The following is a 20,996-nucleotide window of genomic DNA, read 5'->3' as shown; positions in this document are numbered from 1 at the left end:
TATTGCGCCCGAGTCGACTTATCTCCACCTTTGGCCGCATCATGTGCGTGACGGAAAGTTCAGAGTAAGCAAGGGAGGGAAAAGAGGGGAAAAAAAAAAACAGAAACGGAGCCGATAAGCCAGTGCCGATTGTCAATCTCTGGGGCCTCTTGAAATACAAATATATACCGAGAGAGTGCCAACAAGCGAATCAAGTTACAAAGCTATATGTGCGTGTAATATATCGGTGGAGGAGGGTAACGCATCTCTTCTTTCGTTCTCGTTATATAAATAGGCGTCCAGAGGCTCGCGACTTTTGGCTCGAAAGAAAATATGTATCTGTACGAGTTTGCGGCGAGGGGGGGTGGGTATTTATCGTCGATTATACGACGCAGCGGGCTGGGACGCATACTAGCGCGAGAAGGACACGCTCGCGAGGCGCCGAGCGCTTTACGATTTCCTGCTGCTCGAGATTTGTTTATTATGCACGAGAGACAGAGAGAACTTCACCGCGTGCATGCTTGCTCACCCCCTCCTACTCGTATATACGATATTCGATGTGTATCAAGAGTCTATTTGCAGGAGATTTTTGCCATTCGACCATGCAAGCATACACTCTGTACCTCCACGGGGAATTCTCAAATAAACGTCGCGCCGCTTCTTGAGCGCCAAGTTTCATTCGACCTCTGCTCTGCGTATAAGATCCTATTGAGCGATGTTTTCGTACAAACGGAGCATTAGCTGTGGTATTGGCTGATTTTGGATGAAAAATTTAGGAAAAAAGTTTTAAAAAATTTTTTTTAATTGATAAAGTAACAGAAAATTAAAAAAAAAATGTAGCTAGAAGTTTCCCAAAATCAAAAAAAATTCTTTTACACCTTCCTTTAAGACAACAGTTTGCATCTCATACATTTTTTTAAATATTCTATAAATAATCTTAAAGGTTTATCAACGTAAATTAAGTAATCTTTTAAAATTTCCAAGACATTTTTCGCCTAAAAATTTTCTTACTTTCTCAGAGATATAACAAAGATAAAAGTTTTGGTCCTAAAGATGTACCTGGACTTGAAAATTTTTCAAAATAAATTGTACTCAACGACCCAAAAATGAACCATCAGCAAATCGTGGTATTTAACAAAGAAAACAAATTACGTGCACCACTTTGAAACAATAATTAAAGCTCTTCTACGTTCGCAGATAGAGCCAAAACCCTCATTCCTCGTTAGTTAACAAAAATATAGCGACCTCTCATATACTTCCACCCACACATTCGAGTACCCGTACAGTACAGCTTGACAGGCGTGTATGGCACAGCATAGAAGCCCAATAAAGTTGGCGTAAATGCCATTAAGAACAGCCTATTCTCTCGTCACTAAATAATACATTATCCTCACTTCGCAGCAAGTAACATAACTCGCCTATCTCTTGCGGCTCGTTACAGTCTCTCGTGCTCTTACGCCCCTCTCACTCTCTCTCTCTGCGAGCATTTTTGCTTCCAAGCCAATTCTCTCTCTCTCTCTCTCTCTTTACCCTCCTTATTTCACTTTTCCGTCAACTCTGGTCCCTTTTCTTGCTCCCCGTGCAATCATCGTTCCTTCTCGTTTTCCCTCCACCTATCTCTTGTTCTGCCGATGGAGACCCTCACACACACTCGCGCGCGCATTCGAAAGCTGTCTCCATTTTTCACGAGCTCCGAAGATTTTATTCGCCTCCAGCGCCTTGCATCAGCAGCAGCAGAAAAAAAGCGACAATGGCGTCGTCGTCGCCACCGCCGCGAAATTAAGCCGTTTTGAGATATTTATGAATGAAAAAACGCCCAAGCTCCGAACAAAGAGCCTTTCCCTCGCCATCGTTTTCTACGGGCTTTGTATATTATAGGTATCCGGCTCTCCCCTGTGCCGGCGACCTGAGCAAGCGGAGGGAGAGAAAAGAGACATAGAGAACGCTCAATTTGCGAAATTCCCGCGTCAGAGCACGATTTACTTTCGCTGACTTGGTTTATACTCAAGTCTACGTGTGTATATTTATACATACGGGCGCGCACCGGCACAGATCGCCCACGCAGTTGCATTGGTGATGCAAGACCGGTTTTCTGAATGTACTCTTTTGGGCAAACACGTTTGCATGACGGTGAAAAAAAAATCCCACATACGTGCAATGTAATTTTGCACAAAAGTGGAATGATCTTTTCAGTTTCAAATCAGGTCGTCGGTCGCGAGGGTGACGTTGACGGTTGAATGACTCGCACGAGGAAGACGTCGATGGAATTGTGCCGTACATGGGTGATTGTCTTATCGTTTGCAAATAGTTCGATGTTAGGTGTATATACGCAAGTGCGAACTTCACTTTTTTAGACCAAATAAATTAAACAAAATATTGTAGCTATCGTCTGAATTTTGTGCCCCAGCTTTCTACCACAGCTCATCCAAATCTGTGATGAAGTACAGTAAGTAAAGTAATTAAAAAAAAAATATACTTAATTAAAAAAAGGGTCCAAGGTGAAAACAATAATCATCAGGCTCAAAGTATAACATTAATACTCGACCCGTCCATGCGTGCAAAAACCAGATACTCATTTTCAAGGGTAACTGCTGAAAAGAAGAAATACAAGGAAACCCAATGATGTAAGAAGGTGTGCATTACAGCACACACTTTTGCGATACCTGTATACTACACGCATCTATACTGTACGTACATAACAGTGGACCAGAGGCACGTTCATCACGCCCGAATCCTGATTGGTTGGACAGCTCATTCCAGTCCCGTACGCGTAAAGCTTTGAGTTGCCTTGCTGCGGTACAGCTATTACGGGCTTAGCAGCACATGCATAGAGGGAGAGGGAGAGGAGAATCTAATAAGGGATTTCGGCGAGGATGGATGGCTCAAGATGGGGTCTACGAGTCCCTGACTGGCATATGCATTGTTCCCAGAGCGGTACTCGCAAGTCCGTAAGGGTGAGCTTACTCCCATTACATGGCTTCTCCCTGACCCTCCTTACATCTGACCATTGGCTACATGGATAATGTGATACCGTATCTTGGATGATCTATAGTCTTGAACATTTTTGCAGGAAAGAGAGAAAAATTGGAAATTTATCTAAATAAAAAGTACTTGTTTGCCACTTTGGTTGATGGAAGTATTAGAGAAAATTTCAGACGTTCTGTTGGGTCAGCGTTGAATGAAATCTCGCTTTCTTGGCAACTCGGTTTACGCTCGAAACTGAGATGCAACATCGTACGCGTTAAAATTTTTTATGTGCACGTCGCGATTGTAGTTTTAAACTCACTTTGCTCCAATGTTTCTTCAACGTGTTGAAATTTACGATTGTAAGTCCCGAAAAACATTACTTCCGTTCTCAATTATCATTTTACATCGAATAAAAAGTAAAATACGATTCGACTTTGCATACACATTTTGAAGGAAAATTTTTCCGCTGTGGTGGTTTATTGATGACTTCATTTAAATTCCTGCGGTATAAATTGCAAAAAATGTCGAGGAATAACGCCAAATTTCTAAATACGTGATTCAACTTAAAAAAGTTTAGGTGTAAGAAATGCAAAACATAATAAACAATCGGGGTGTTTGGGCAGATGGAAGAAAAAACATCCGAATAAATTAAATTGTCTTTGAGCTGAAAAAAAAAATCTCTTTCAATCTTGTTGAATAATTTTTTCGCGTTTTTTGTTAATAAACGACCACAGCTTGATATCGTCATGGATCACGAGCACCAACAACTTTGCACACCACCATTTTTAGCAACGAGCTTTAATCTCTCGCAAAATCGCAGAGCTCGGGAGAAGAGAAGTATGGAAAGAGAAAAAAAAATGTAGACGAGACAAATGGTCGAGAGCTGGAGAGAGAGGAGGTGAAGTGCCGGGAGGAGGGGAAAGAGAGGAAGGTCGAAGGGAAGAGCTATCGGGACGACACGAAAGCCATTTTAGCCTTCCCTAAAGCGTCGTCTGTAGGATAAAGAGCGAGGGCTGCATATGAGAGAAAGAGCTATAAATTGTCGACACTTTTGGTGAAGTGAAAGAAGGAAGACATTTATTTTTAGAGAGGCTCTCGCAAGGTTGACTTTTTTTCTCTACTTCAAAGCAAGTGTGTGCCCTTCATCTCATTATAATAATCATAATACATATCGATATCGATCGATAACTTTTATACCCAAGTTTGTATGAGAAACAACTTTGCGTCAGCTTGTCCGTGACGAATCAATGGGTTCCCATTAAAAAAGTTTTATCAACTCAAAAACAAGGCTCGGAAAAAAACGGCACTTTGGCATACATCAGACAAGAGGAAGCTCTCGTCACGTGGGAAACGAGTCACGTCGGGGACGTATCTCTCGCGGAGATCGAAGTCATTCGAATTTCGTTCGCATACGCGTGCGAGTCCTCCCCCACACACCCTTACGCATCGAGAAATACCATCGGCAGCAGAAACGGGGTTGTTTCTAAGTTCGTGCGCGTAGCAGCCGGAGGGGGAGCGCGTGCGTAACTCCCGTGGAGTGATAGCGGCGTGCAGCAGTTGGGCGTGCCGCCAAATCTAAAATAAATGTAATCTCGACGCGTGGGCTGTACGTGCGGAGGGAGAAAACTCGGAAGGGGGAGAAGAGACTCCCGGGGCCCTGAATTAAATTTTAATTCCAAAATAAGGGAATGACATATTGGAATGGTTGTCTCGCGCTCGCGGCCCTTTTTGCGATATTTTCCCTCGGTCGATGGTGGTACTGTGGAGCCACGTGGTTGTTATGTTGCGCGTGCTTTGAATGGCGTTAGGAGGGACGAACAACAGAAATGCAAAGATTAAAGAGCAGTGTGGGTAGGTACGTAACGCGTGGCAGATAGCTGGGAGGAAAAACGGCCGGTGTTCAAAGTATGAGTGAGAGGATGTGGCAGTAGAGGCAAGCATCAGCATCAGGAAAGAGATATGGTAATGGAGATACAAAGAGCTTAGTGAAAGAATTACTGCGGTGGATGGGCTGTATTAGTTGCCGGCGCTTGATTTGTGATACGGCTTTTTATGCCTCTCTTATCGGAAAATAAGTAATTATCTGTAAGCATTGACGCTCAATGGGCCTTTGGTCGAGTAACAAGAACGTATTTTTGAATAATTAGCCGAGTGATGAACATTGATGGACTTTATAACGAGAACTATGATTTTACTTTAAAATTAAGCTTCGCAGTCGATGGAAAATATAAAAAGCTCATGATTACCATTGAAAAATAACAGGACATCCGAGTTTTCTTTTTTTTTTAAATAATTCCCTGACTTTGTGGTCGCAGTAATCGATAGCCAGTTTATAAAATATCTCACACCGTAACGTTAGAAAAAAATACAAAGGCACCGATAGCAAGTTTAAAATTTTGTAAAATTTCCAGCGCAAGCTCGCCGTAACAGATAAAGAACAATAGAGCAGAGGTAGGGCGAAAGAGAACAAGAGGGAAGAGCAAAGGGGGAGGAGCATGGTTAGGGCGTGAACCCTCGACAGTCGGAACGTACGATGCTCCGAGAGAGAGAGAGAGAGGAGCCAGCCGCCGCCACCACCGGGCGGCAGCAGCCAATGTATACCACACAGCTCAGCCGTACGGAACCCCAAGGCTCTAATTACGATTCCAGCGTCAGAGTCAGCTCTCTCTCCGGCCGACATGCCATATTTCTACCACCCTCAGCGTCGTTACATGCAAATGCTTCCGTCTCTCTTTTTGCTAATAAACGTTCGCCCCTGCGCCAATCGGGAGGTTGAGGCAGAAGAGGGACTAGCTAAAAAAAAAGGAAGACATCCGACGAGCGGCGGAGAAAAAAATATAACGAGAGGAAAATTACGAAGGCTTACACCTACTCTATGTGTGTGTATATGCGTGCGTGGGTATACGGCGTGGGTGTGTTAAATGTATGTGGATATGTATCTGCACACCCACGGATATATAGGTATTTCAGGCGGGTGACTTGAATTAGGAATGTGGGTGCTACTGCTGCGCTGGCGCAAGACTCTTATTAAAAAGTAATCGAGCGCGAACGAGCTTTTATTAAAATTAATGCACTGCTGTGCTCTGCGGCATAGTGCTCGGGATGTATATGTATAATATAAAAGAAGAGGGAGGTCGGACAAGCCGCGAGTTTGCACGGTACGCTACGAATCGTTGCCAGCACTGTAGACAACATTTTCGTGATGTAGGTATATTTTGGGTATTTATATTTAATTTTTGGCTTGAAACAATTGATCAAGGCTTTGCAAATTTGTTCGATATTCAATAGTATCAAAGTAAATATTTAAGTCATAAAATAATTCCTAGATGTACAATTCTTATTATGAACAAGTACAATTATGAGTACTTCTAAGGATAAAAAAAAAAAGTTTAATTCTTATCTCGGCATTCATAAATTATTGGGTCTAATTAAGAATTTAAGATCATATATATCCACCTACAGCTTAATAACAATTAGCTCAGAATATTTCACGTGGCACGTCATCGAACGAGGGCATACATAAGGACGTGTTTTTTTTCTATCAAGTTCCTGAGACGGAAGTAGGAGCAAAAGACAAAAAGGAAAAAGGTCGAATAAAAGTTGGATGAAGATGAAAGGAAGAAAAAATGAGAGCGAATTAACGATGAGCACGAGAAAAAAGATATCAGAGAGGAAGGGAGAAAGAAAGAAAGAAAGATGGAGGGCACATGAAAAGCGTCCCTCGCGTATATTGTATGTGGTGAGAAATACTCGAAGCCACATAATGTTTAATCAGAGCACGTTGCGGCTTTACGATATTAGCCAGTCGTTCCCCCGTTACGTACCCTACCCGCCCCTTTTACCTCTCGCCTTCTGTAGCTCGGAAAGAGAGAAACACACAGGCACTTTGCTCGCGTACGTGTACACGCGGCCACGGCGTTGATCCTCGCTTCCCGAGGCTTATATTTACCCTCGTCTATCCTCCGGGACACTCGAGAGATACTTTCCAGTCCTCGGGCCGTGGCCGTCTGTGGTGTTGGTCTTAGAGAAGGAGGAGGAGGAGGTGGGAAAAAAGAGGGACGAGCGCGTGTTTGCCGACAACGACAATTCTCTCTCGTATCGACTTATTTCCCCGTTCCTTTCCTCACACTTGAAGCCATTTCTCTTCCATCCTCGAACCAAGGGTTTATCGGGGATTGACTCCTTGCGCATGTAAATATCGGCCACAACCATATGGCCATCCCATCAAAAACATCAGCAGAACGATAGTCCTTTGGAAAAAAAATCTACAAGCAACACCGCCGCGTTGGGTCCATATAAGTATCATACACGTAAGGAAAGAGAGTGGGAGCACTTACTCGACTCTGTAAGTCTGTACCCGCATACACGCGAGGAGAGAGAATGCGTATACGTACGTAGAGAAGGTGGAAGTGATAAGGAAAGGTCGAAGATCCCTGTTCTGGACGCGCGGAGGGGGGGGGAGGGCACGTGATTGCGCATTCGCAAATTGCTACGGCTAGAACGTGCGATTTTCATTTTCGCAAGTGCGAGGAGCTTCTATTCTCTTGGCCCTTGGGGTGAATTTTACGGGGCCGAGTACGTTGTACGTGTCTGCGTATACGGATAGTGCGAGCGTCTGCAGAAGGGGAGCTACGGAGATGATGCACAAATTGTTATTATTCCAAGTATACAGAATCCACGGATAACAGATAATATGTGTGGATTCGAGAGGAGAAAAACTATGGTATATAGTGGTGGAATAACATGTTTTCGCTATTCCAAGGCTGTTACGATCTGATGGATGACCCACTTGTGATCAAATGTTTCTCGCTCGCAACGATTTGCAAGACCAACGGCGTGAGCTGCGTACCGCATACGCGTTTAATTGACACTAAACGGCCCGTGTACTACGCACGCCATTGCGTTTATTGCGTGCTTGATCGGCTCTAATGTTTCTATTGGGTTCAAGGCGTATGAATGAGTCTAGGCTTGGTCAAAAGACTCGTCGAGTTGGACTGGACGTTTGGAAAAAAAGGTTCATGCAATTGTTGAATATTTAATTAAACAGAATGAGCACTGCGCAATGCGTTAGATACGAGTAAAAAAAAAAAAGTTGTAGGTTGGGTTAAGCTGTAGCAAAACTAAGGAAGAAAGCGATTGTCCCGTTGGACCGATAGCACGTCGGGCTCTCGAAGCGGTGCTTTGGCGTCATAAATTTTCCGCGTCGTTGCAGCGAGCCCACGAGGATATACAGAAAGTAGAGAGAGGCTAAGTGAGCAAATGGCCACGACGACGGAAGAAGAAAATGCGAATGATCGTACGAGTGGACGAGTAAGGGTATAAGGAAAACGCCGGATGGTCGTTCGATCGAGGAGGGAGTCGTGGACAAGTACGACGCCGAAGAAGAGGCTTCCACGAGAAAGGACCCGTAGCTGCGTGCCGCTGCATATCTACTCGGACAAACTGAGTATATGCGATGGTAACGAGGAAAGAGCAGAAAAGAGGCGGAGAGAGAACGAAGAAGGAGATGTCGCGTGTTCGTGTATACGCGTGCGTGTGGACGAGAAGAGCTGCCGAGCTCGTGACCCCCTGACAAAACGTACAATAAAGACAGTAAGACTGTACGTACGAAGCTTCTTTTTTTTCGTTCCTTTGTTGGTTCTCTGAACTCTGATGCTTTTTCCTCACTTCGTGCGTAGTTTACAAACTCATCTGTTTTAATATTAAAATAAAAAATTAAAGTGGTTCTTTGCGAAGAGTGACTAGTTTTACATTTTTGTTTTGGCATTTTTAACGGGATTACTGATCTTGGGAGCACGCTGCAGAATTTCGTAAGTCCATCCTGCCCCGTCTCGAATCTGACAGCGTGAAGCTTACGAAACTTGTATACTCTATACCTACTGAACCACGCCAATGGGCTGTTTGTCATCCGAAAATTTCATCGTATAAATACCAGTTCCGGTTATTTCACTGAGCTTTTAATCCCAACGTCTTTGTTTCCCGTCATTCTTTTTTCCCTCATTCAGATTTCCCAAAAAAAAAAAAAAAAAAAAAAAGAAAAAAGAAAAAAAATTATTACCTCACCATTGAATGAAAATTCTGTTACAAAAAACGGAAAAAAAAAATAGAAAAGAAAAACAAAAACGGACGAAGGGGGAAAAAGACCCCGACATTGCTATTATCTATGTACCAGCAGCAAAGAGTACAAAGCACACACACGCGCCCGCACGAGTACAAAGGGGCTCCCGGGTCCGGGAGGCGCGCACGCGCGGCTTCTCCATCGGCGGAGAGCTCTGGTAACGATCCCACCCCCGGCGTGGTATATTCAACCTGCCCGCGCTCTTTCTCCTTCTCGTCTCCCCTGCCTCTTCCTTTCACTGGCTCTCTCGTACAACGGATCCTGCGCACACGATGACACGTCCCCTACACACTCACGCAAAATACCTGAGAGCTGTTGCAGCGCTCACACCCATGCACGGGAGAATTTTCCACAGCACGACTTGTACGTGTTCTTAATCCGCGGCCAAGTGTGTGTCGGTGCAAGTATACACTGCATCTCTAGAGCGCGAGAAAGTGGGAGTAGGGGCAGCGTTCCCGGATAGAGAGAGAAAGGCGCACGGACGTCGGGCCATGCGAAAGCAGGAAAATGGAGCCTTTAGTTTTTATCGCCGGATAAAGTTGCGATAAGCTATATCGGAGCAAAAAGTCGACGCCGGGCGAAATAAACAGAAAATTTCGAGCAGCTTTTTCTCTCTGCGGATACTTATAATCGGGCGGCAAAAGCTTTCCCGCACAGTCACAGGGTGATTTTTTTTTTTTTTTCGTTACGTAATTACAGCCTACATCGTGAGAAACTTTGGGAAAATCTGTTAATCCATACGGATTGAGTAAAGTACTTACGTATACTTGAAAGACAATTGTTGGGAAAACAAAGAGATATACGTCGATCACTGTTTCGATAAAAAAAGGTGCATTACGTACTGGAATCAGACATTGACTACTTAGAATCGAAAAGCTTTGGAATTTTTGAAATTTTTTTCAAAAGCTATATGCATTTATGTCTTTGGATGATTAAGATGGCTCAGTTCTGAATCTAAAGATCGAAGGGCGTCATGAAATTTGAGGAGTTGTTGATAAGGTCGAAATACAGTACTAAACCAAATTTGAGAAGTAATGTTAATGGAAAGAACCAAACAAATGTCACTCCGATTGGAGTACTAGCAAGTTGAGTTGCTGTATCGGCATCCATAACTTCCAAGTCAGTATTAAACCACCTTAAGCGAAGCTATTCGTCAAAGGATAATCCTAGCTCTATCAGTACAGTACGTAGCTTTCAACAAGGGAAAAAAATTTGGTTGGGCGTTGCACAAAACAAAATTTATTGGTCGATCCAACCATAAAATATACTTCAGCATACATGTATAACCAACTTATATTATTTGTTCAACTGTGAAAACAGTCAGAGCAACGACTCAACTGTCACTAACTATTTTTTATAGCCAGGCTAACTAAATTTTTTTTCGTGAAGATAGCAAATTCACTCGTGACTTTTGCTTTTTGAACATGCAGATTTAGTAGATTACAATTTACTTTTTCCGACTCAATTCTAGCTTTTTACTATATACGTATACTGCATGGTGCATTTTTTACTTACTCGCAACGCGGAGGAGCCAGACCGAGTTATCAACTACAATTAATTCAATTATAACGTGGGAGCTATTTATAGGATGCATAATTATACACGCGCAAATATATAAATTTCTCATCAAGTTTATCTCTCGTTGCGTGCGTAATTCATAATTAATTATTACAACTCGTTCCGCGTGCCGCTTATCAGAGCGCGGTCTATATTCTATAAATAACAATCACGCAAAACTATATAAACGCAGCACGATTCAGCAGAGCCAACCCTGCGTACACCATACCCCGTAGAGCTAACCCAACCCCGTGAAATAAGCCCTTAATCTACCCTGCCGGATCTACATCCATTTATACACCTGCACGTATTATACTGTGCTGTACACATACGACCCACGAGGCTGCCCTGGGATCCACATATCTCTTTTATTTCATCCCTCGCTATCGACCTCCTCCCTCTTCCTTCCCTACCTCGTTTACCCCCAGTAGCCCTCCTCCGGCAGCTCACGAGCTAAAGGTCTATATCGCGCACCGTCAAACCTGCCGGAATTGCTCGTCGCCGTGTTATGCAAACGAGCGCATTTGTTAGGATACCACTCGCCGGGGGGTCGTTCTCTCTCTCTGCCACGGCAGTGCGGCTCAACTTATACACACACCATGCACGTACATATCTGTACACTCACATGAGCACCAGAGAAGTGCACACATACAGCACCACTCGTACGTACAGCATTCGCCGATGGCCAATGCTTTTCTAACTAATCCAGGCAGGAGAGGTCGCGGTTTCGAATTCCAATGATGAGGATTGTTTAAGCAAACGACGCGCTAAATAAGCTTTAGAGGAAAGAGAGAGAGAGAGTCAGAGATCCCTGGGAGCTCTTGTCTTTAGTGGTGGCTTCGTCGTCCTTTGCCAGGACCGCCGTCGGGAGAACGCGGCAAAGCCCCTCGCTCGGGTTTCTATGTATGGCAAAGTTCCCTAAGTTGGTCGCTCCCTTGCCAGGGGCTCTTAGAGTTTTGATGGACTCGAAATTAATTGGTACACGCCGAAGCGCCTCTCGCGCCAATTAACAAGCCGAAGCAAATTTTTCTTTCTCTTTTTCAGCTCAACGTTTGTTCATTGAAACTCGATAAGTCAATAAAATACACACGTATAGGTGATACGAGAAATTTATGAACGAGCGTATCGCGAAGAGATAGCTGCGAAAAGACGAGGCCATTATCGTTGTCGTGGGGCAAAGAAAGTCGCTCGTTTGTGAAATGCCTCGCTTTCAAATGATAAACGCGAAGGCAGATTATTCATCGACATTGCCTGCTCCCCTTTGTTCGCGCGACCAAGTCTTTTACTTTATTATTTATTTTTTACAATCACTCGAGGGTTCATTACGGCGTGTTTGATGTCCAGAACCATGACAGCCGCGACTTTATCTGCCAAGTGTTCCCCCAAGCTGGACGAGTATCGTGTACAGAACTCGTCGACTCTGTCGTGTTGCGATAAGAGGGACCGCGGAGAGCTCTTTCGTTTCACCGAGCGTCCCCGTCCGCTCCTTTCGGCCCAAGTGCGGTATTCATTTCTTTTTCCTTCTCGCAAAAACAACCCGGGGTACAAAGGTGGCTTTCTCCCCAGTAGACCAGATGGCGCGTTGCCAGCGCTACATCAGCAGAGCTTGGAGACACTGTTCCTTGGGGGTTTAAAAATGCACAAACGCGAGGCCCTGGCTTTTCCATGCGAGAGTCAGATTTCCTTTTTCTTTCAACAACAGGCGATTAGAAACGCGAGCTGTCGTGGCAACAAGTGCTAGGTCATTTTTCGTTTGTAAACAATTTTTTTTTATTTTATCGTCATCGTTGCAGATATGAGTATAAGGTTACTTACGGGAGGAGAGAGCGGGAAAAACTAAATTTATTTTATCGAGAAAACGATGTTACCGGGGTATTGATGATCGAACGTAAAGATCTGGTATTAATCAGATCGAGTTATCGATCGTAGGATCGAGTCTCGCGCGAAGTCGTAAAAATTTTCCATGCGTCAGTATTCTCAATAGTGAACTTCTTTCCCTTACTGTTTGATGGATCCGTTTTTCTTTCATTTTTTTTTTTTTTTTTTTTCCTTCATGAATCCTAACGAGTTTCTTTCAATAAACTACTACTCAAAAAACGCAGAAAAAGGAAAAAAAAGAAAATGAAGAAATTAAATGCACATAAATTAATTTCCACGCGGACCAGCGAAGAAACGAAACGCTGTCCTAGATTTACGGCTCGAGCGCACGTTTATCTTTTGACCGTCCAGCCGAGTAATAAAATCTTTAATGCGTTAGTTGGATCATTGGTTTCTGTTATTTGATAGTTGTGGAGTGGTTTGTAAACAGATATTGGAAAAAAAAAAAAAAAAAAAACGCCATGAAAAACCTATAAAAATATCAATAATAGCTAACGCGTCTCCACTTTTGCACGAGTAGAAAAAGAGTGCAAGTAAAATTTGCACTGAAAGCCGTGAAAGATTAATGAGAGAGAGTGGAAGTGTAAATATTGCCGGTATACGACTTTTTACATCGCTCTATCGAGCCATACCGATGATTTTGCGCAAGACTTACTCGCACGTTTACTCCTGCTCGTACACATACATTCAAGCACACACTGCATTGTACATAATATATCAAGTCTTTAACTGAATGAATGCATAAGTTTACAAAGTATCTCTCGCTCGTGATGGTCACTCAACCAATCGGGTGATTTTTGCGCGATATTCTAGTAGACGATGGGGCAGGAAGGAACGAGAATCTCACTCGAAGGCGAGTTGCCAGGAAACTGACTCTCCCAATCGAGGGTTGGCCTGCTGAGTGTATACATATACATATATACGTACGGGAAACCGTAGAGGTACGTACACCTACTTGCCAACAGAGTTTCGCAATGAGCATAGAGTATACCGTTCGAGTAACGTGATGTAATTATATCAAACGACTGGGAACTGCTGTCTCGAGATTGCGGTTATCTTTTGAGCAGTGCCGTAACTAGATCTCGTTAAGTTGTGTGATTTTATTTTAAATACCTACTCGAGAAAATTAAGTGCTCAGCCGGCAGGAAGGATTACTTGTCGAAAATCGCGGGCAGGATAATTTTAATTTCCCCGTTGGCACTCGAAATGGGCACCCGTAAGAAAACAGTCTCAAACTTTTTGGGCTGGCTCGAATAATAGCCGCATTTGCATCTACTTTTAGGGCGTGGCCATAAGGTATTGCCTAGTCTAGTTTAGTCCAAGAGGCCGGCCAATGAGGTATGCAAATGACCTTCGAGTGGGGACCGCAGCTGAGATGAGCTGCAGCACAGGTCAGGCGTTGACCAGATACGAGGAAAGTGGGGGAGACCTCAGCAAAATGGACAGTTTTGCATACGCCTCTTCTACTATTTTTTCGTCAAAAGTGATTCTGAATAGTTAAAAAAATCAGATAGAAAAAACAGATTGGATGTAGTAAGCTTGGAAGCGTGGGTTAAAAGCCAACTCGACTCGTTGACACGAGCACTTACTTTCTCTTGCGTGAGAAGGTGATCTACGCTTGTTGCGAGAATTGGAAAGGTCACGATTTTCCCGAAAGATACAACAGAGTCAAACGGGAAAGAGCGAAGCCTTTGCTTTCTCCCCGAGAGACGCTTCGACGTATCCTCTCCCTTTGGTTTTTCCTTCCCCTTTTTTTTCGGAGTCCGCAGGTATTTTATTGCCAGAACCTTGCAACGCAGAAGGGTAGGAGAAAGTTGCGTGGAGAGAGAGAAAAAAAAAGGGCAGCGCATCCGGGGAAAGTGAATTTCGGCGGGGGCGCAGAGAGACACAGAGAAGAGGAAGAAAAAAAAAAGAAAAAAAAAGAAAGTGACGGCTGAGCGGGTTGTCGCCGAGACTTTTTTTTTCTCTTTGACGGCTGGAAGTCATTCCTTCGAGCATTGGGAGAAACCGGCGTCGCCGGTCAAAGTCGCCGAACGGAAATCTAACCGTGCGATCGACCTCTAGAACTGCACGATACGCGTGAGACTTTATTTCGAGACGACAATATTCAAATTGACGGTCCATATGTTTTATGGTATTGGCATCCCGCTATTTTACACGGCTTAATAGCGAATAAAGTTTTTTTTCTTTCCCGAATTGCTGTTCGCAGCGCTTCAGATCATTTTTTAAGTCGATGGCCATACCAATTGGACTCCCAATAGCTGCATCGATGTTCATTACACATGTACTAATTTCTATTTATATTTCCAATCACGTAACTCGATATGGTTACCAAAACGACGTATTTACCTATCACGCGTAAAACCGATCGGCAATTTGTCGGCTCCTTGAGTTTGACCGATTCGATGGATCTTGGCACGCGTCAAGCTCACAAGCTCAGTTTAGGTGTATACATATAAGTACGGGCTAGCATCGGTAACAGAAGTGCTCCGTGTGACCATAAAATAAGCGTTCGACGCTCCGGCGTGCGGTGGATATACGTAGGATCGACGTGTGGCAACAGTAACGGGGACCCCGACGAGACGGCGACGGCCTCTCGCAGCACATAAACACTTATACATATATACACCGACAATTAAACTGCTTTTAAAGCCCATAAAACTGCAGTTTCAATAATCTCTCGGTGACAACGCGATTCTTGACCTGATGCTGGTGCTGCTTCGGTCGCTTCTTCCGGTCTTTATGCGTGTCCGCGTTTTCTCTCCTTGTGGATCCTACAATCTGTAAAATTTGGACGACTACCGGTCGTTATGAGGTGCTTGGGGCCTTTTCTGGGATACCCATGCAGTTGGTATTTTTATGAACCGTAAGGCTTTCAGAGGTGACGGGAAGAATGATCGTTTGGTTTTCCCAAATATCCGAGGCGTGTGAATTTTTTTTAGTACTACGAGAATGTTAGCAATTATATAAATATGTGCTATTGATATAAATTTTAATAGCTAATTATTTATTTAGTATTCCTCGATGAGGTTTGCGTGGAATTGATGAAATACGATGAAATAGAGTCGTCGTGCGAGCGGTGAAAACATAGTTGATTGAATTTCATAACTGCGCGTATGGATATTTATCGTCAATGAAATATTTTTTTTCCCGTAAATGAGTAAAGAAAAATCAGAGCAAACTGTTGATCGAAGATACAAGACTTATGCAATGAACGGCAATTAAAACACATAAGCTGCAATAAATGTGGATTACGGACGAAAGTAGTTCACGACTATAAAACGTATGCTTCGAATACTTTTTTTTTCTCACCCAAAACTCGTATAATAACTCTGAGACTGTGCCAATGCAATGTATATATAAAAAATTACATGTACGCGTGTGTATGTACAGCACGCATGAGGTAACTCGTTATATATGCAGCCATGGCTAAAAAAAGGGGTGTCGGAGATGGGACATAAAGACAGAAACGATACTTTTACAGGTCATATGACACTTACGCACACAAACACACGCATATACACGCAAGAGATAAGAAAGGAGAGACTCGTCGGCGCAATTAGGCTTCTCTTTTATATTAGGGGTACCATAGCAGCAGCACCAGCAGCAAGACTCGGCGGTGTGATGTAAACGACAGCTTGATAAATGCGGTGCTCATCGTATGACACGATTCCGCGAATCTACGGTGTCATTTTTGCTCGTGAAGATTCATTTCTACGTTGCTTTCTCTCTTTTGATTGCTTGCTCGATAGATGTTGCAACCCCCCCCCTTCCGAGTATAAAATAGTTCTTGTTTTACGTAACGAGTGCACATTGAACTTTTTAGGTGGTGACGTGTGTTACATATCATGAAAGCGACCGATTGTCTGAAGGATAGCAAGACAGAGAGAATGAATGAATGAATAAATTTATTTAAGGCTAAGGACTCAAGATACTAAGAGAGAGGGGGTGGAGAGAAAAAAGATACGTGAATTATGGAGACAATTGCAACATTTATTGAATTTTATGTGTCGCAAACGAGTTAAGTGTCACGCGATAAGGACCGAAAAGATTACACGCAGCCGAGCCATTAGTGCTCTTAATGATACGAGTTGATATAATTATGTGATGTGGCTGCGAAAACTTTGCTCTTCGTTGCCTGTGATTTCTCCTCTCAGCTGTTTCTTTAATTGATCATTGGAAAAATACTCTTGTTCACCTCGTTTGTCGAGGTTACGATGTAAATCCTAAATGGTTATCAATTTAGATCTATAAACATGTTTTACAAAGACTATAACTGGGTTGATTGTCTAATCCGTCCAAAGCTAAATTTTCAAGATTTAGTTTTAAGATAAGATGCTCTCATGTTAAAGTTTAGATCCTTTGGTACCTCCAGTTAATCCTTAACTTAAAAAAAACATAGATTCGCCATTTTAGTTTTCTCCAACCTTTCTTAGTTTTTAAAATTCTAAAAATTTTAGGAAGGTATAGCATAACTTTACTTTTATACTCTAGAAATACAGTAATTTGGTAATGGAGAAAATCAGAATAAATGTGGTATGAATGTAATTAAAAAAAAAAAGTTTTAAAATTAATTATCTGTAAATATTTATGAAAAAAATACGATCAAGACCGAAAATAATTGGAGCAGTTTTTGAAGTAAGGAAGAACTATTTTGAAAATTATATGCTCTATAAAATGTAATAAACTTTGTGAAAAACTTTAAGAAAGTGAAGAAAGTAAGAAGAAAGAGATATAAAAATCAAAAATATTTTTTTTTACTATCTGTAATATTTTTGTGTAACGCCGTTTAATCAGCTAAAGAAAAATCTAAAAACTAATTGAAAAATTTGGCCAACAACCCTGCTATAGTCTTTAATAAAAGTATTACAACATGTGTGCGTGAAATAAACGTAAATAAAAATAGAATAATTGGACGGATTATTTGTTTGAGTAATAAAAAATCTTTTAACCACGTACTAATCCATAAAATTTTTTAACTCGTGCGGCACAATCGGACAATTCATAAGTATAATTTTATTTCCGTTCACGTGCAATATCATGCTCAAACATTTGCAGGTATGTGTTAAAATGAGTGGTAGAAACTGAAAATAAACGTTTTAATTGTGTCTTTACCTTTATAGCACCCGTAAAAACTCGAATAATAAACATCTGCTTGCGCGAAAGTGCTGCAAATTAATTTCTCCTGCTATTCAACGACCATTGATTGCACATAGCTAGAATATGTTGGCATTCATAATAAATAATAAGAAAACAAAGATGAAAATGTGGACGTCGAGCAAATGCGGATGAAAGAAGAAAAGAGTAGCAGAGCAGAAACGTATGGGATATGGAGAAAAGGGCGGCAGGTAGGTGTGTGAAAGCGTCTACAGAAACAGGGTGGCCCAGGGTAGTAGGGGATACTGTAGTCGGCGCTGCAAGACGCGGCAGCCATCATCGAATACTAATGAGGGGTTGGTGTCTCGTCGTTTCTCTTTCACACGCACACGCACCTCGAGGAGGAAGGACAGCGTGGATAGCATAAGCCTCCTCCTTCTCCTGATCACGGCTTGGCAACAACAGCGACGGATCGGTCTGATTATAAATTATGCATTATCTCCGGTCGGATTACAGAGGAGTAGGAAGATAGGCACCTTAAAAAATCCAGTTTTGCCCGATACACGAACAGCATCCCTGAAATTCTGCTGATCCACCACTCCATTTTTTTTTCTTCTTCTTTTTGTATCCTCAAACGCGGAAAAGATGGAGGAGCTTTTGCATAGCTAAGATCACGTTGTCGACGGATTAGAACGTGAAAAAGGTGGTGTCGTTGTCGCATGTACAAAAAAAGTAAGTAATAATTTTCAATGGGAGAAGGAAGCCAGCAAAAATATTTATGGAGTTCGCAATTGTAAGTAATCGAGCATGAGGTGATTTTTAATTCATTTATAAAAAACGAGAGAGCAGAGTTGACAGAGAAAAAGTGTAATTACGACGTTCATAATGTACGAAAAAGTTGTATTTTTTATCTTTAAAAGTTTTGATTTGATACATTGTCTAACGAAAAAGTTAAATGTTGGAACGTGATTTTTATAAGCCCATGTTTTTTTAAAACTCCACAATTTTTATCAAGTTAAAAAATATTTATCGTAAAATGAAAATTTTTTCAAGTGCAATATTTTCGTACGTTTTCCATACTGCAAAGCATTATTATTATACCCCAGAGAAAACCATTTTCTTTCACTAATTACACTTGTCTTCGATCCAAAGCGTTGGTTTGCCTTGTTATACAAAGTTTATGATACAATTAAATTGTTTTTGACAAAATCTACAATTGTCTCCCAAATTATACTTGCGTAAACTATAATTTGCAGAGGAATTGTGAAATTAATTCATGAAAGTTTAAAAGTTTAATGAAATATAACTGAAAAGTATAATTTATGGATCCGTTTTATAAATTTGAAAAATTTTTTTTACTAAAAAACGATAAGTAAGTAATGCGCAGTTACAATTTTTGCTCAAAGAAAAAAATAAATCAGACTTCTTACAAAACAATAACAAAAAAAAAGTTGAAGATAAATATTTCAGATCAAGGAAAAGAATTTACGTTGTAAAATAGTGTTTGAACTATTATAAAAAATTAAGCAATGATTTTATTCGAGGAATTCACAGCTAATGACAGAGAAGAGTTTTTCCTAGAGAACAATTGAGCTCGAAGTGAAGCACTGGAATTCCATTTCATTAGATTCCTGCATCATGCGGTAAGATCAAAGCATCAAAAGAAACCGAACCATTTGGTGCAGCGGTACTTTCAAAAAAAAAAAAAAAAAAACTGTTCAAGATTAAAATTTTTTTTCTTCTGCAACAAAACAAATTTAAAAATCTTAAAAATTCCAGAACTTAGTGGGTTTGAAGCCGTCACCGCGACCATTATTATTACTATTGCGGTGTATAGTCTATACAAGAGAGAAATGTCGACCTTTCGGAGCTGCCATAAAAAGTAAAACACTTCCAGAAGTGTAAGTGTATACACAGAGGATCGTCTCGGTTTTGGCTAACAATTTTCCAAACTGCGCGGAATCAAGTGTACCCTATAAACGCATAAACGTCGGTACATAATGATTTTATGAGCTCGCGATGGCCTTTTCCTCCATCTCCCCTTCGCCACCTAGTGTACGGTACCTAATAGGAGTAGTAGGTAGTAGTAGTAGTCTCTACGACGATGGCTAGCCCGCTCCCTCCTATCGAAGACTCTCGTTTGTTTTCCCATTTCGGAAAGTGCCCCTGTACGTCCGTATAGAAGCTCATGGACACGTGTATGCGTACACTCACATACACATGGACACACATTCATACATAAAACGTCCACGCAGCCAAATGTTAAATTCAACGGTCTCCCCTTCGTTCCTCTTTCTCATATTTCGTTTTTACGACCTCACGGCTAGATCTGACTCATTTCTTTATTAAAATAAGAAAGAAAGTCGGTGTACGCGATTCGACTATACCGAGCTGATGCATCATTGTGGAAATAATTAGAAATGTAAAAACATTAAGTTGTCCCATATCAAACGGATCGATTGGTAGAAAAACTAAATTTTAACCCATTTCACTACATCCAAGTTTCGACGTTTACCTTGTCACGTTATAAACTGGGTAAACGGGCCATTCCATTACACAATGATGATAAAATGAGGAGTATCAAAAAATTATTACTACAGTCGAGAGTTTTGCCCACATATGCAGCACCTCCATCATCAAGTGTAACTGTAGCTCGATAGTATGAGCAATGCGTGCATGCACCAAAACACGTAGATATATTTTAACTGTGTTTATACAGTTATACCTGAGGCTGAAGCACGACTTCCCAAATGTCAAAATTTAAAATGAAACTGCTACGAGTCGTTTAAAAAAAGTACAAGTTTATCGAACTCTATTTAACAGTCGAAACACGGGTACATTAATGATCATTAAAATATCGTAGCAGCAGAGCGATCAGACGAGCGTGAAATGTAAACTAGAATACAATACAAAGTTTGTTTCATTCGAGGAGGGAGGAGGAGACGACGAAAACGAAGGCAAGGGGCGCATGTGGGTGATAACGTTATGTACACTCGTACATCAGAAACCGTCAGAAACGATAGAGTCGTCGTACCGCGCCAGTCTTAATTGGCAGCAGTTCTGTATCGGCATATTCTGTATCGCACACGCATTGAGTGAACATTAATACTCAGTACGTAGATGTACATGGGAAGACAAGGAACGAAGGGGAGGAGACGTGTCGCGCCTACCTATACGAAAACTCCACCAGACGGTGAGAGGAGCTGTATCGCGTGGACGCACGTGTGTATCAACTGCTGTCGCACACACGAACTCGAGCATTTGGCGAGAGGACGGCGTAGACAACGGGTGCGTGTAGCAGCAACAATGAACCGGCCTTGAAATTCGAGCGACGAAAAATTTTTTCAATGCCAAATAATCCGACTCTTTGGACAACCAGGCCTCAATGTCAATGGCACTT

At 42.0% G+C, this 20,996-nt stretch overlaps 1 protein-coding gene across 3 annotated transcripts in view; it reads right to left on the bottom strand.

Annotated features, from left to right (window-relative positions):
• The window catches only part of LOC106647338 (uncharacterized), a 29,190-nt gene that overhangs the window by 5,456 nt on the left and 2,738 nt on the right, over positions 1–20,996 (bottom strand). Inside the window, exon 3 of one of the 3 annotated variants that reach the window (XM_089591339.1) lies at positions 15,302–15,325. The exons of the other annotated variants lie outside the window; for them this stretch is intronic. Within the exon in view, the coding sequence (XP_089447465.1) occupies positions 15,302–15,325 (24 nt within the window). The remainder of the gene's footprint in view (positions 1–15,301; positions 15,326–20,996) is intronic. 3 annotated transcript variants of the gene reach the window in all.

Source organism: Copidosoma floridanum, unplaced genomic scaffold, assembly GCF_036245765.1.
Source record: "Copidosoma floridanum isolate Cflo_tuat_1 unplaced genomic scaffold, Cflo_Japanese_pri ptg000013l, whole genome shotgun sequence".
Lineage (NCBI taxonomy): Eukaryota > Metazoa > Arthropoda > Insecta > Hymenoptera > Encyrtidae > Copidosoma > Copidosoma floridanum.
Note: the sequence above shows the minus strand (reverse complement) of the source record. Positions and strands in the feature narration are given on the sequence as shown.